Here is a 16,364-nt window from a genome sequence, read left to right as displayed (position 1 = left end):
TAACATGAATTCTTAATTCAGGTCACAGGCAGTTACAACAGTTGTCAGGTGCCAGTGAACTTCAGCATGGGGTGCTTTTCGGTTACTGAAAGCCTTGAACCAGGACAGATCAATTTTGCCAGAAGTCCTGGGCTAGACTTTACATTAACATTACATGGCATATTAATTGTGCAGTTTTAACGAATGTCTCTCCATTAATGAAGTCCATCCTAGATGAGTTATAAATACTCAATCTTGGCATGCTTGAGAAAACAGTCTTCTTTTTCTTTACCCAGTCCTTTTTTTTCTTTTATTCAGTTCTGTCGTGGTTTAAACCCAGGACAAGTCCTCACAATAACAGTCTATTTATTTCTGCTCTACTCTATACAATTTCATAATATACTTTCCAAACAAATACAAACCTTTAACTAGGAATAGCAGCACCACCAGAACCCTAGAGGGTTGTGCAAAATACCTACTTCCCCATAGCAATAAATGCATCTCTGTCTTCACAAGAGGGGCTTTCTGGTTACAATCCCACATCCTATAGTTAAAGGGTAATAGAGTGAGAAAAAAAATAGAAATACAACTGGAATCATAGAATGGTTTGGGCTGGAAGAGACCTTAAAGATCATCTAGGTCCAACCCCTCTGCTACAGGCGGGGACACCTTCCACTAGACCAGGTTGCTCAAGGCCTCATCCAGCCTGGCCTTGAACACTTCTAGGGATGGTACATCCAAAAATTCTCTGGGTAACTAGTTCCAGTGTCTCACCACCCTCATATTGAAGAATGATATAATTTTCCTAATGTTTAATCTAAATCTCCCCTCTGGAAATGACTGATTAAAAGTCAGATGTTAAGATCCATACATCCCCCAGCATCTCTCAGCAATGGTATGCCATGGACTGTCTCCCAGTGGTACAACAGACCTCCTCCAGAATGACTCAGTCTGCCGAGGAGGCACCAGCCTGTAGGAATGGAATTGGAGCAAGGCCAGTTCCATTTACACAGGTGGTCACACAGCCTGTGAATACCAACAGCATGGAGCCACTGACACTGGATTTTAACAAGTAGAAGAAAAGGGGTCTGTGACCCCTTTAGAAGTCCTCCGGGCTCTCTATGGCCTCACACTTCCGATTATGCTTTTAAATATAGCAAATGAATCCTGAGAAAAAATGCACCCACTTACATAGTGCGCTAGTATACATCTGAGAAATCTGTGGAATGATGAAGAGGAGGGGATCATATAACATATAATTTCCCCACAGAAAAGTAGAAATTGTAGTCAGGAGCCCTAAGAACCTGGAAGACTTATTGAAAATAACATCAAGATTTAGATACCAAAATACCAAACTGACAATTATTTCTACTTTATTTCCTTGGATTCCAGGATTACCAAGCAGGCTATCAGACTCTATGGTTAAATTTTAAATGACATTTGTTGTATGACGGTCCAAAAATAAAACTTCTCAGAATAACAGCAACAGCAATATAATATAGTTTGCATTGTGTCTGTTGTTTACTTTGTGTGGCAATAATACAGGCGGCCATATGGATACGAGCATTTGGAAGGGAGGATTTGTTGGCTAGATCATCACATCTGTTTACTTATAAATGCAACAAAAATACATTTGGAGGTCACTGACTGCACAACCATTTTACTCACTCTTGATGAAAAAAAGCCATCAACGCTACTCTTTCTACATCAACACAACTTCAAAAGAGACCCTATGATATTTTCATGAGAAAAAGGTTTTGAAATCATACTAAGATTAGTCTCTCTCATACCTCATCAGTCACTTCTACTAAAAAGATGGTATCACAGCAATAATTTAATCTAGGATGAAATGAGTATGCAGCATGTCCAGGAGGAAGATAAAACAACCAGTGCCACAGTTAAACTTCCTTGTAACAAACACCCGTTGATTAAAGGAGCACACACCACTGACCTAATATCCAAAAATCACATTCACTGAGTGAACTCAGATTTGGAAAAAACAAGAAACAAAATCACAAAAACACCCCAATGAAAAGCCCATAGTGACACACTGAGCCAATAACAATAGGTTCACAAGCTTGTGTGTTGTAACATCTCGAGACTGTGCTTGCAGATATCTCAACTGAGCCCCTTGCCATGATCCAAAATATTTATTGCGCTTCCTTCACCTTTTTCTTGAGGTCTGGCTAAAAGCATATTATAATCTCACAAGCACAAATATTCCTGCAAATTTAGAAATCTGAAGTTCACTACGCAAAATCTCAACTACAGACAAATGTTCAGAAAAAGAAGAAACAGTACTTGAAACACTCTTTCACCTATTTTTCTGATCTAGAGATATTACTATAAACAGTAAGTTCATAATGAAATTCTTTTACTTAGGTTACTTTTTATTCTGGCTGAGATCTCTTCGTAGAAATTCCTCAGCATGTCCATATAATCTAACATTACACACGTTTTCTCTGCTAAACAGAGATTTTAGCAGTGAACAATCCCATGCCTAGAAATCTTTTCATATTTGCTTGCTGTCACCCAAACTTGATAACACTTAACTGTTAGCTGATGGACATATAACTTTTGTCTTGTTCATGAATGAACCTAAGGACAGGAATTACAGAAAACTACAGACAGATAAAATCTGATTTAGATTACTTTCACAACCTTAAAAATTAAATAAATAAACAAAAAGGAAAGAGAAAAATAGGATCTTACATTTGCCGATGGGTTAGTCTTCAGTATTTGATTTTCCAAAGAAAGGAGAGGTCAGGATGACAGCTGTTCATTACAATTCCTTCTTTATTACAAGAGCTTAATTCTCCCACTGACTGGCTGGCCCATTTCTGTTAGCTTTAGCTCAGGAGAGTGCTCCTAAAAGCTCCTCCTCTTGACAGCATCTGTCTGGATACTTCCTTCAACAAGTAGAAACAAGGCTTTCCACAGAGCCATTTAGGTACTGAGAATGAGCTACAAGTAAGGGAAATCATTAGAAGTAGAAATAAATATTTTCATGGCCAAGTCCATGATCTGGCAGAAAAAAATTCATGCCCACTAACACCATCGGCTTTACACCAGAGCAGTCACATCTTCATAGCGTTACAAATCAAAATGACAACTTCCCTGACAGAAACAGCAGCTTGAAAGACACCTAAAGACTAGAAGCCAGAACTCTGAAAGCACCTCCTAACCAAAGCGTACAACCCCAGCCACTCCCTATGATTAATGCGACATCTCAGCCTTCAGAGGAGGTGTAGGGTTCATTACTTGTTTCTTACCAAGATTTTGTATTTATACAATTAAAGCACTGGTGAAGTATCCACACAAGACTGTGTATAACAGATGAAAAGTATCTAAATATATACATTTCAATTAAGGATGAGTCAGAAAGCAACTGCTCATTCTAACAGCTGCCTGATATAAACTCAAAATACTCACCTTTTCCTTGGCACCTGTAACAGCTGAGGCAAATCTACCTTCTGTTCCCAGAAACTGCTGCCTACGGCAGATACTGTATCATAGCAAATGTACATCTCACAGTATTGCAACTCTATTGCCAGTGAAAATGATACTGCTTCATAACTGTATTTGCAATTTATAAGCTCTGTGGGCAATATGCCAGTATGTTCGCTTGGTCTGGACACAGCTGCCTAAACAGACAATGATCAAGTAGTGAGACCAAACAAATAAAAGATGGAAGTAAAAAGGTCTAAAAATTAGGTCCAAAATACATATACTAACATACTTTTTTTGTGGCTTAATCTCAGCTACTGATCAGCACATTAACCTTATTTTCTCTGCATGATTGCTAAATACCACACTAAAATTAGGTCAGAAATTCAGATCAGATCAGCTGACTCAGCCCAGCAAGATCAGACAAAGACTAGTTGCCTTTTTCCTCCCCCTCAATCCAATATGATGTGTTTATTCCCTGCAATGTACAATAGATCCATACATTTTTTCCCCACAATTAACCTATCAGAACCACACATGATGAGGCAGCAATCACATGGAAGGTACATCAGTGCTGCTGAAGGAACACAGGCAACTTATCCTTAGGAAGGCAAAATGTACAATCAAACAGCTTTTCTTTTTAGGTCATTCACCAGATCTTGTTTCCAAACTGCTCAGACTAATGCATTTCAATGAACTTTTAAGTCATTCAGCATGGTTATGAGATGATTTAGGTAAATAACAGCTGCTTCCAAATACTGTTGTGTGTGAATACCACCACTTTATTAGATAATAAATTACTCATTATTATGTTGTTAATATACATGATCAGCCTTCTTATGAAAGAGACCATCTGAACACTGAAATTGAATAGCTTCTTGAAAAATTAAATAAACAGACTATTAGGTAATTTTTGGTAGGTGCCAAAGACTTATAGCTGCCTTATTTTGATTCCCATAAGCAAAAGGAGAGTGTTTGCTGAAACCCCCTCTTCTGCTCAAAATCTACCTGCAGTTAATCACAGGGGATGACTCCCTTGTTGCTAAGGAGATTGTTTTCAGCTGTCAGTATTCTCCAGACTGGTAGCACTGTTACCACTGCACATGTGCACCACTTGCTATCTAGGCCACCCTATTAGGAATCAGGCATAATAAAAATACCCACCAAGATAAGGTAAAGACGTAAGGAATATAGTACAGAACAAAGAAGGAATCAATAATTCTACTTTACCTTTTCTGACTGCTATGTTTCAATAGACACCATGGTATTGGATGAACCTCTGGAGGTTACTACAGGGAGCCGACTCAACTGCCTTCAGCCTAAGTGATTTCAGACATCATGGTTCCTTTAGTCGAATCAATGTTCTCCCTTGGTCTGCCACTGCTTTTAGTTTCCCTTACGAAGTATGGATTACAAATAGCTCATTTTCCCTCTCTAAGTTTACACAGCAAACAGATGGAAAAAGAAACTTGAAGACAGGATTTTCTAAGGTGTTTCATCAGATAGATATGATTTACTCCCTCAATGTTACTGAGATAAGCCAAGTGGGGAGAGAGTAGAGGGGACCACCATAAACATGGTTTCCCACAGAAGAGTACTATATTCAAGAAACGTTGATGCCTCCAATCCACACACATATACATGCTGTTTCTCTGATAGACTCACTATATTGCTGGTAATCTTCCTTGTGTCTTCTGACTGAATGTGAGCACTAGAGATCTGTTTTCAGTGGTCTCAGTTTAGCATGAGCAAGAATTACATGGTTTGGCTCAGCCCTAAATCATCTGCACTTATTCAGAGCTCTTCATAAAATCATTTTACCAAGATCAATAAATAAAACCATACAAACCAACCACAAGGAAGGAAATACTATTACCACCATTCAAATTAGGTACAGAAGCTTCAGGAACCATATAGGCACACAACTTACTCTCTGCCCAAGAAACCTGTTCTGATGCTTAGTGACCTTTATGGTCACACATAGAAAAGTGCATGCAAACAGGTCAGCCAGAGCACAGCCTTATTAGCTGTCAACTCTGACAGCTGTATTCTAAATACATCTGTATCCATTGACAGTTTAACACAGTTTATCATCAAAGGAAGAAATTATCACAAGGACTGGGGAATATATTTTTTAAACCAGTTGTAAATTAATGTAATAGTTAAGTTTTAATAAATACAAAATATTTGCAAATTTTTTTTTTCCCTCAGTAAGAGCCAGCAATGTAAGATGAGAAAGTACTCTTCATCTCACTACTTTAAAACAGCAATTTATTGACTAGCACTTTTGTATGCTCTCACTTAACACGTGACACAGATTCACATACTCGCTCTGCTTAATATAACTAGAACTTAACTTCCCTCTCTGTCGTATTAAGAAATATTTTGAGGTAGGTCTCCCTACCTTTTTCTTCTTGGAAATGTTGCATTTTATGTTGCTCTTCAGTAATCAAAAGAAAGAGATGACCTCTAAATAAAGATGGCAAGAATGAAACCTAATGTGTATCCAGCACAGATAAATAAAAAGGAAACCCTAAACCCTCTTGCATTAATCTACTGCAAGGAAAAATATTTTGTCTCATGAAGCTATGCATAGTATACCTTCTGCTACAAGCAGCCTATGCCTTTGACACCCCAATAGTTTGAATCCCCCTAAAGATCACCCAAAAGCTCAGCTGACAAGAAAATAAATAGTCCAGAAGGTACCACAATACACATTGCATGGGTTCTCACTATTCACCTACATTTCACATTATTCTTACATACAAACACACACACACACACAGATCCCAATTAGTGACAATCCAAAAAGATCTACTTCCTGCAACATAAAGCAGCCATAATTTTGTTTTATGTTGCTGCTTCTCCCTCCTGTGACAAACTATGTGCTGCTCTTTTTCCTTTTCACATTCCATCAAAATTACCAGAGTACAGAGCTGTTGTTGGAACATTTACAGCACAACATGTCTGTTATACCTGGATGTACAGCAGCCAAGACAAGGCATTAAATTTAATCCCTTAAACCGAAATACAGAAGATTCATGCTGGGGTCAAACAAATCAAAGGACTTCTTATCAGTTTGTGCCCAAGCCAGCCATGTATAAACATACAAAAGCTTAGCATTCAGATGGAAGATTAACCTGCATTAGACAATTTGTACCTCCCCTCAAGAAAATGTATTTTAACATATGCAAATGCGTGTAGAATAAATATTTATATTTATCCCATTCAACCTTCTTTTCTTCTCTGAGAGGCTGCAGAGATTTCATTGTTATCCATTGGCACAAGAAGCCAGGTCATATGAGTGCTCCTCTCATTAACTGTCAATTAAAATCAATGGAATTGTTCAAGAAGAGCCATTATAGGGTTCTGCCCATCAGGGGCTTGATCCATTTTCATTTAAATGGTTGCAGTATTTTTACTGACTTCAGAGAAGGCAGAATGGTGAGAAAAACATAAATAACAGATTTTTTTTTTTTTAAACATCAGACAGCAATTTGAAAAATTATTAAATTTGAAGCATCAACTCAAGGAGAGTCTATCTTGGCCTATGAGGCTGTCCCTGTCTTGCAAGAGCTCATCTTGGCACACAGTACACAACTGTTCATCTGAAAGCTTCTAAAAGGGCCAAGTGGATGAGGACCTGTTTTCCACTAGATTTACACATCCTGTTCCAAACACCAGAACTTTTTGTTTGTTTGAACCACAGCTCCTGAAGATGCCATACATGCTCTAACTGAATATATTTGGATGGGAACACTCTCTTCCACTAAGGGAGGCAGAACCATTCAGTATCACATAAAGCATATGCAATTAGTAGCCTAACATGAGCCAATGCTCTGTGCTGCTTTTACCAGCAAGCTGATTTGAAATCAACAGGTCTACACATATTTACCATATCTGAGAGCAAGCCCTTCACCGTGCATTCACTCTGCCACACCACTCGTCTTTTTATCAACATATTTACCGTTTTATTGCTTCTTCTTGTTTTCGGCGTTTTTCACTCTTTTCTTTCAAGTAAGCCAGGTTTGTCTCATTCCTCATGCGATCATTCTCTCGAGCAATGTCTGATGCATTCTGTATAACCAAGCCATCATAGGCCTTCATCCCCATATCTTCAATATACTGGAGAAAAGCTCCCAAAGTGACCTCCTCCTGATTAGAACTCATCATCTTGCAGGAGATAATGAACAAAGGAAAGCAACGTTTCCTGCAGGTTGAAAAACACAGAATACCTTAATCAGTAGGAAAATAGCTTATGGTTTATGACAGCGAGATTGTATCAATTGCAATTAACATCTCTGTAAGAGACAATTTTTTAGACTTTCTCCTGGCTAAAGATAATAAACAAAGCAATTCAGAGCACAGAACAACATTACTCGAGACAAAAGGAGATAAGACCCAAAAGTCCCTTTTTTGCAAGCAATGCAGATCCAGCCATATACATTGTTCAAATTCCAAACAAAAAGATTTTCTCTCACCCCTTGCCTTTTTTTAATACCCTTCAGTTACAACAACACCGATCACCCTGGATCTCGGTTTGAATTGGACTAAAAAGGCTTACAACCCAGGATAGCAAGTCCTTTTTGCAGTTTAGATAAAGCTGCACCAGAGCACATCACTAGACAAAACCCCTATTATCCAGGATGTTCTAAAGTTCAGGTGGAAAATACTGTTCCATGGTTTGGAACAAAAAAGTTCAAAATTTTTTTCAGATTCAAAATCCAGAAAGAGATGATGTGAAATAGTTTCCTGTGTTTCTTAGTAATACAGATAGGAACCCCTATGTCCTGGTCATCTGTTGCCCGACACAGTTGTTGAAGCTCAAACAACAGATGAGAATTCCCAGCTAAGCTGGGATCTTCAGAACTCTAATGGCCCCGAATTCTCTAGCCTTCTATATTTCTTCCACAGGTATTACAGACACTTGGGCACAGACACATTTAGATCCTGGTCACTCCTGGCTCCATGGCAGGCAGCCTAAAAGCTCTCAGAAAGGCCCCAAAGGTTTTTCACTCAGCAGCAGACACCCTGGGAATTGAACTCTGGTGTCTAGACATGGGTAAATATGACAGGTGACTAAATGTGAAGTATAATTTCAAGAAACATAGCTAGCAAAATTCTGTACAACTGCATTGACTACTTATAAAACAAGTAAAACAGAACTTTAAGAAAACAGAATTGTACCATCTTCTTGTTTTAAATACTGATTACTGTAAGGTCCTGAGACATATGATCCTAAGTGACACCATCCTCACACAGGCCTGTGAGCGGGGTCCTCGTCTTACAAAGTCAATGCAGAGCATAACTGAGTGACCTGGCAGCTGAGCTCAGCTCTCAAAGGTAGGTTTAGCTTTTTCACTACTAGAGCATCCTTCCTTTCCCTGAAGAAGGATGGTGTGACTTCTCGGAATTTGCCCGAGAACCATGCCAGTACTGCAACTAGAAGTGATCTTACTGAATAGTCAATAAGTATCCGTCTGCACACAGATTTTAGGGCAGAGTCCCTGCATAATCAGCAAGAAAAATCTTTCCTCTGTTTCCTAGTATACTGCCACATTTCTAATCTTTATTACACTGTTAGACAAGCAAAATTCTGACCAGGCCAGGCAATGATTAAAATAAAAAAAAAATAAATAAATTAAAATCTCTTATACTCTATCAATCCACCCTGGGCCTTCAGACACAGCCCTGAACATGAGAACAAAACGCTTTTATATCCATCCGCAAGGATGAAAAGGAGAGAAATATTTTTCCACCTTTTAAATTTTTACTTCCCCATTGATTACCTGAATCAACAACAAGCAGGTGGTTTCAGGCAGTTAATACTTAGAAAGCACATCAATATTGTTTCCCCTGCTCTCCATATCAAAATTATTTCTGTACAGTGGTAACCTGACTGTTAAAATAATGAAGATTCAGAGGATGCAAAAGGTCTGCTCCTATCACCTCTTCTGCCTTCCAAGATATCCTTTTCTATCAACTAAGCCCAGGTATGAGTGTAAGGCTGATGATCAGGGTCACTAAATTGATCTAAAAAGTATTTTCAGGCATGGGTATAGGTATTTCCTACTAATCCTGGAAGGGCAAAACCAGTAAGTGAGGTCTTAGAGCAGCTCAGTGTGTGTGCGTGCATGCAATTTCACACAGCTTTCATGTTGGAAGTAGCTAAAACTCCACGGGCTTGCAATATGTATTGAGCCATTCTATATATTTACCATAAGTGGCACCTTATGAATTGTGAATTGTGAAGCTGAAAATGAGCTAAACAGACACTATCAATGTTACTGATGTTTCAGCAGACATCATTTTAGACCAATTCCTAACCTCTCTGATTAAGAAAAGTAAGTCCATATACCATAGTCCTGGTATTCTCTGTCTACAGCATGAAGCCTACCTGATTAAAACCAATGCTAACAGCATCGACAGCTCTAACTTCACTGTCTCCACACTCTTCATAAAGCATTTATATATGCTTTTTGATGTTAAAGTCTGGGTCATTTACCCAGTAGATGGCTATTTGACTATATTTTCCATTTTGGACTTCTAGTAAAGCCTAGTTTCTGCATGTTGAATTAAATTCAGATAAACCTGGACAACAGAGATACCCCACCCTAGTGACTTTCATGGCAGTTTTGCCATTATTTCTCCAGGGACCAGATTTTACTTCTGAAATATAATATGAAATTTTATACTGAAGAAAACTTCAGCAGGCTTTCAATAAATGCCATTCAGATTCATTTTTCCCCAAGACATATACAACTTGATCTGCTGCACACTCTCTTTGATGACAATACTGCATATTTTTTTCTCATTTTTTCCCTTTCTGAGGTCAAAAATAAGCTGACACTTACAGATATGCTGCATCTCCTTTCATTATGATAGTTATTTCTCATATGAGAGGATAAAGTCATTCTAATTGCAAAAAAGATTGAATAAAATGCCTTTATTCTGCTGCATGCACTGACCAGATACTTTATATGCTGGTTTATCACTGATGTTTTCTCTTACTGAAGTCATGCAGAATGGCAACAATTTACATAACATTTAGTAAATAGATCGAGATATATTCTTTGTCCTAACAGGGGTCCAATCCTGCAATAGAACTTAGCAATTGTAGCTACTTAGCTCCTATGACTACTGATGCTCATGACACCAAATTCAGTTTGGAGTATTCCCAGAAGGGGTTGGAGGACTGTCAGATATTTCAAAACCTTGAATCAGCATTTATGGCACTAACTTTGAAAAGCCTCTATACCAGTAGCAAGCATTTTCTAGTTAAAACCTCATGTATTTCCTGCCTGCATGGTATTTTACAGCCTCATTGCATTTACTAATATTGTACAGTTGTGGGTGCTACACTTAAATAGGGAATAAAAATGCAAACACCTGGGGCAAAAAGCCTAATTACTGTAAACATTTTTCCAGTATTAGTATTCCTTGTACAGCACACTATGACCTATTTTATTTAAAGGTATTAACACCACTTCAGAGAAACTGTTACCTTAGTAAATGCGCTTTGTGACCGCAATAGGCCGTAGCCAATCCATGTGCTCCATTGAGCTGCATGCATTGCTTTCTGGCCACCCTCCTTGGAAAATGTGTGGACAGCACTGATCAACTTTTGATCAAAGGTTCTGCTGACTGGTAAACTCAGGCAGTGAGCAATTCCTACCATCTGCCAGGGCAGACACAAGCACAAGCTTCTGTTTTACATTTATATTTGATTAAAAACATGCAAATGCAAGTTGATAAATAAGTAATATAAAGTGTAGGTGAGGCACCACCATTTTGGCCCCCCTTAACATGTACATTGCCACCAGGTATTTTGTTAGCTGGTAACAAGGACCATAGAGAGTCACCAGCGTATTTGCAATCACATTGTTTTCAGTGCATTTTGTTCTCTGAAACCAAGCTGTCCTAGAAAACTGTAACTGGGAGTTGCTCTGTTTGGGAAATTCTTTTCACAACTTCTTTCTCTTCCCCTCCTCATCGTGAAGCAACAGTAGGAGACAGCAAGAGAGGACGAAAAGCCCTGGATTTCAGCTACTGAAGCCAACACACTGAGAAGTGACCAGAAATTGATGGGAGGAACTTTGTTGCAAGTGTTCGCTGAACATGAACATTTTTGGAAATTCACCTGAGTACAAGGACACAAAGGAGTTCTCCAACATGTTCAGGTTGCTCTTAAAGGTCAAACTCACACTGTGTGAAACCTCACAGAGAAGAGAAGAAAACACAACACAAAACAACCAATCCTGTTCACTGGCCCCTCCAGGTACTCCCAGATCAGAGGGACACTGGCAAAGGACCACAGAGCAGCTCGCACTGTGCAGTCAGCTGTCAGCAAGGGAGGAGTAAAGCAAGATTTTTCTCTTCTTCCCTGCCAATGCATCTGGTTTACTTCCAAGGTCAAGCAGTCCCCTTACCAGTTTGCCTAGAAATATTTACATAACTAAATACAAGATCTTTGTATCAATTCAGATACAATTTCTATGGGGAGTGATGTGTTGTGCTTCACCAGACTGTTGCATACCTTACTTCTAATTTAACTGTTTGCTTTGATGTCAAACATACAGCATTTTTGGTCAAACCCAAACCCACCTCCTTTTCATACATCAGTGTGCAAAAATATTGAATTCAGAAAATGAGGCGTAATCGACCCAGTATCACAGTATCAAAGCAGTGCTATACATTAATATTCAGACACACAGTTCCCCCTCTTATTCACGAGGATCCCCAAAACATCAGTTGCTTTACAGCATGCTTGACAGCCGTAAGCTGCAGCTGTGCTGCATTGAAAATTGGCAATGCTGACGTTAAACTGAAGGAGCTTTTTGAAGTAATGACAAAGGCACTGATTGCCTTCTTCCAAAGAGAGGGATATTATTTTTCCTTTTTAAATTTTAACATAGGAGAATGGAGCCTGGAAACACAAAAGTGGGGTTGCCCAAAGTCCTGAGTCCAACCCCTAATTTATAAAGGTCTACACAACTCTCCAGTCCTGCCCATCTCCCTTCCAAATACTGCCTCCTCTCTTTGAGACACATCTGCTTTCACATTACCTGTCAACTCCCTCCACTAAATTCAGTGGATTCTGCACAACCCTCAAGTTTGAGCTGTTGCATTTTAGTTGCTTGTAAGGCAATAAGAGCAAAGTAGACAGACCAGACATATCCAGTTTTCACAAACTGCTGACCACAGCAGCACTAATAAGGACCTAATGGTATTGGGTGTACAAAGAATACTTTCACTGCAACCAAAAAAAAAAAACAAACAAACAAAAAAAAATCGGTGATGGAAAAATATACTACAGACTACTTGGCAGAACTCTGTCTCTTATCTTAACTGTGCTTTATACCAACTGAGCTTTGAAATACTTGAACAGTTGAGTGTGATGAGACAAATTTCTAGGACATGCTTTTTAGAGTTGCATTCCCTGCTCATTCTTAACAATGAGCTGGCATTACTGCATTCACACACAGCAATGCACTCAATTCTAATGTCAAAGAGGAAAGACCTTCTGAAATAGCCTGCAAGTTTCCTACTATATATCATTTGGCAACTTTTTATGCAGATATTTAAAGCAAATTAACCACTACACTCATTTGGAAGTACAAAATACACTTTGCATTTTGACTGGGATTACAGATTATATACCTTGTCCTCATTATACTGCACAGAATGAGCTCTGGCACCTGGGTGAAATCACTGAAGCTAAGTAGTGCTAAGCCCTTTACTTAAAGAGGTTAAAAGTGGCTCCTTCAAGAAGGAGAATCCTACTGCATGGGTTTAAAGAAATAGTCAATTTCTACAGATGTCCCACCCTTCATAGGGGACAGTTATGCTCAATGTAGTTTTAAGAACTGCAAAAAATACCCTGAGCCTTAAATTTTGGCTCCCTTGCTAGCGCCTTCTGAAAAGGGAAAGGTCTTTTCTAACAATGACTCCTCTATGACTCTAGAATGTAAAGAGCCGTTGTTTACTTTGCAACACAGTAACACTTTTATCACTTCTATCCCCTGAGGAAAATAATACTTCTTCCTAACTACACAATGCTGGACGATTACAAATCTAGATTCTGAATGGCCAGCACTTAAGTGCAATTATGACATTTTATCACCCCAATATTATGCAGAAGACTTACGAATAACAAGAATAAAACCACACACAGACATATACAGACATGTTCTGTATGCAAACAGGAGTGCATTTGAACTCAGAAGAAAGAATACGCTCCTTGCTGATGTATTTTTCTTCCTCCTTAAGAAAATGAAATGGAGATTTCATTGCCACCAGCATCACATTAAGATGCTGTAAAATATTAATTGTGCAATGTGTCTAAGTAACTAACATAGATGTTAGAAATTAGGGCAATGAATTCATCAGAAAATAGCAAACAATGTTTTTAATTATTTAACCGTGCTTTTTACAAACAAAAAAATTTCAGCTGCAAAATGTCTCTATTACACGCACAATCAACATGTGAAGTACACAAAACCAGTCAAATGGACTTCAGCTTTTAGTTTAGCAATGGCTTGATTAATACCTCCTAAAAATACATGCAACTTCATCATTATCTATTCTGACTACTCATTATTTCATTTTGTATTTTTTTCTCTTTCTAATTAGCACCGTATTTTATTAGCATGCTTATATAACGTATTAAAATATGTACGTACCAAAATTTAAGTCCACGGGGACTGCTAAGTGCAATAATCAAAGGTGACTTTTGCCTGTAAAAGCCCTTTCCTGTGGTTATCTCAGTGCAGTCGGAAGGGATATTTCAGCACCATAAGAAACAGATTTGCAGTTAGGCTCAGTTTTTTCTTCAGTTAAAGTGCATTAAATCTTGTTGGCAAAATTGCCCAGATCGTAGAATTCGACATCACTACAAGTCAGTGTGTTACATTAAAGATCTTCTTAACATATGATTAAAATGGCATGGAAAGTTTGGCTTTTTTTAAAAAAATGCAGTGGCAAGAGAAGACAGGTGCTTGCTTCTTTAAATCCACATTCAGAGAAGAGAGGGTACAGATAATGGGAGGGTATAAACAACACCCTGCTTTGAGGTCCAGCAGAGGAGAAACGGGATGATTTTTACCCACTTTACAACATAGAAGATTACAGCACCATCATATGCACTAACACTGAGATTTCTAAGGTGCCTCATCTGAATATGTTCTGTGGAGACAAAAAGAAAGGAATATAAGGAATGGAAAGCATCCTATCCAAATGGCTTCTTGCAGAAGGAAAGACGCTCTCTCATTGCCACTTAGATACAGAAGGTCTGAGGCAGTCTAGCTCGTGCCATCATCTCTCTCTCTCCCCCCCCCTCCCCGTGACTACAGGCAGGCTTGCTCTCTCCAGCTGCCTTAGTCAGTTGATGCTGCTTTTGATTAATCAGGGATTCTCAAACAAAGAGCAAGCCTACCTTCGCGTGCCAGCAGGGCTGTGGGGCTCCTCTCCCGCCGCAACAGTCGGGCTGCCCCGGCCCCCCGCGCAGCCAGCATCCTAGCACCTCGGACAGCGGCCGCTCCCCCGCGCCAGGCCCATCGGGCGGGCGGGGCGGCGGCGGGGCCGCGCCGGGAGCCGGAGCGCGGCAGCGGCGTCGGTCCTCGGCTCCGGGGGCTCGGGCGCTCGCAGAGCCGCCCAGCTATAGCTAGGCAACAGTTTCTCTTTTAGCTCCACTGCACCGCAGACTGATTAGCACGTAATCCAGTGGGGGGAGAAAAATAAATAAATCTGCATGAACAGCACTGTACATCACATTTAGTCTATAGGTAGGAAAGAGTATGAAACAACGCCCTTCCCCCCTCCTTCTCCCTTCCCCAAAAAAAGAAACTGTTCTTCCACGAAGAATGTGTAAGTTAACCTTTAGCCCATGTTATGGCTCAAGGAAATGAGCGGCCACTTAAAAGGAACATCTAAAGCTCTGTTTGATACCTCATATTGATGTATCTTTTGCACTCACCCTCACTGTAAAGCAGTGCAAGGCACACAATTACTGCTGACGCAGGGTAGCTGCTGCTAAGGGAAAGAGGGGTGGAGCTTCCTAACCTCATCAAAACAACCTCCCACCACCTGCGCCCAGTGCTCGGGAGCAAAACTGTGCTACTTGGACAGAGCAGCCTTTACACTGGTTTACTTAGATCGATACCCACACTCTGGGAAGAAGCATTTGGCGAAAAAACATTCAGGGTGCAACTATGCAGTCTTGTGCTGATCCAGAATTTGTGAATATAATGGTTTGGGAGAAAACATTCCCTTCTTTATGAACTGGATCAATCTGTGGTGTTGTTCCTCTTCACAGAACATGTGCAGTTTTGCTTTCTCGCCTCTAAACCTGCAGTCTGGACACAAAGCAAAAGCATTCGCTCCCTGCGCAGAAGCCAGTCAGCAGGGAGAGGTCTGAGTGTGCACAGAATGCATTACCCTATTGTTCAGTGCCATTTCATTCTTCCTCCTTTCTTAACTTACAAGTATATTTTTCTCTGGCATAAAATAGTGGTTTTAATGTTACAGTAAGAGTTGAATTTGTTTCTAAAAGTAATAACAGAAATTAGAATAAAATGCTTCCAAAGTAACGCAAGTACACATGCAAAGCAGTGCTAGTACAGAAATAAGACCTCACTTATATAATGCAGGAGAACTTCCTACAGATTTATTACCCCTGACTGTAATATCCCAATTACCTTCCATTCAAGAGCACTCAGGATAGCCACCTAGACACAGTGTAAAACATGGTGACCTCCAATGGTGACCAATACTAACATTGGAACTGTAGCCTGAAAAAAAAACCTGCTCCTAAAAGCCTCCCTCAAATTCACTAGTAACTCACTCACTCACTGTAGTAGTGCACATCCCAGCACACTTCTTGCAACCCTGTGAAGGTTTGTGAAGGGCAGTGAAGCTTTCACGTAACATCTCCAAGAGAC

At 39.6% G+C, this 16,364-nt stretch overlaps 1 protein-coding gene across 3 annotated transcripts in view; it reads right to left on the bottom strand.

Moving 5' to 3' along the window:
* The window catches only part of NYAP2 (neuronal tyrosine-phosphorylated phosphoinositide-3-kinase adaptor 2), a 139,663-nt gene extending 124,209 nt beyond the window's left edge, over positions 1-15,454 (bottom strand). Inside the window, exons 1-3 of one of the 3 annotated variants that reach the window (XM_062638902.1) lie at positions 14,861-15,454; positions 14,109-14,610; positions 7,394-7,636 (exon numbers count right to left, since the gene is read on the bottom strand). In XM_062638902.1, the coding sequence (XP_062494886.1) occupies positions 7,394-7,599 (206 nt within the window). In that variant the 5' untranslated portion in view covers positions 7,600-7,636; positions 14,109-14,610; positions 14,861-15,454. Of the gene's footprint in view, positions 1-2,691; positions 2,822-7,393; positions 7,637-14,108; positions 14,611-14,860 lie in introns of those variants that run through there. The other 2 variants (XM_062638903.1, XM_062638904.1) reach the window with 2 other exon arrangements.
* Positions 15,455-16,364: the final 910 nt, after the last annotated feature.

The sequence above is a fragment of the Pezoporus occidentalis genome, unplaced genomic scaffold (assembly GCF_034315485.1).
Source record: "Pezoporus occidentalis ecotype Australia unplaced genomic scaffold, CSIRO_AGI_Poc_V1 ctg59, whole genome shotgun sequence".
NCBI lineage: Eukaryota > Metazoa > Chordata > Aves > Psittaciformes > Psittacidae > Pezoporus > Pezoporus occidentalis.
This window is presented reverse-complemented; position numbering and strand designations above follow the sequence as displayed.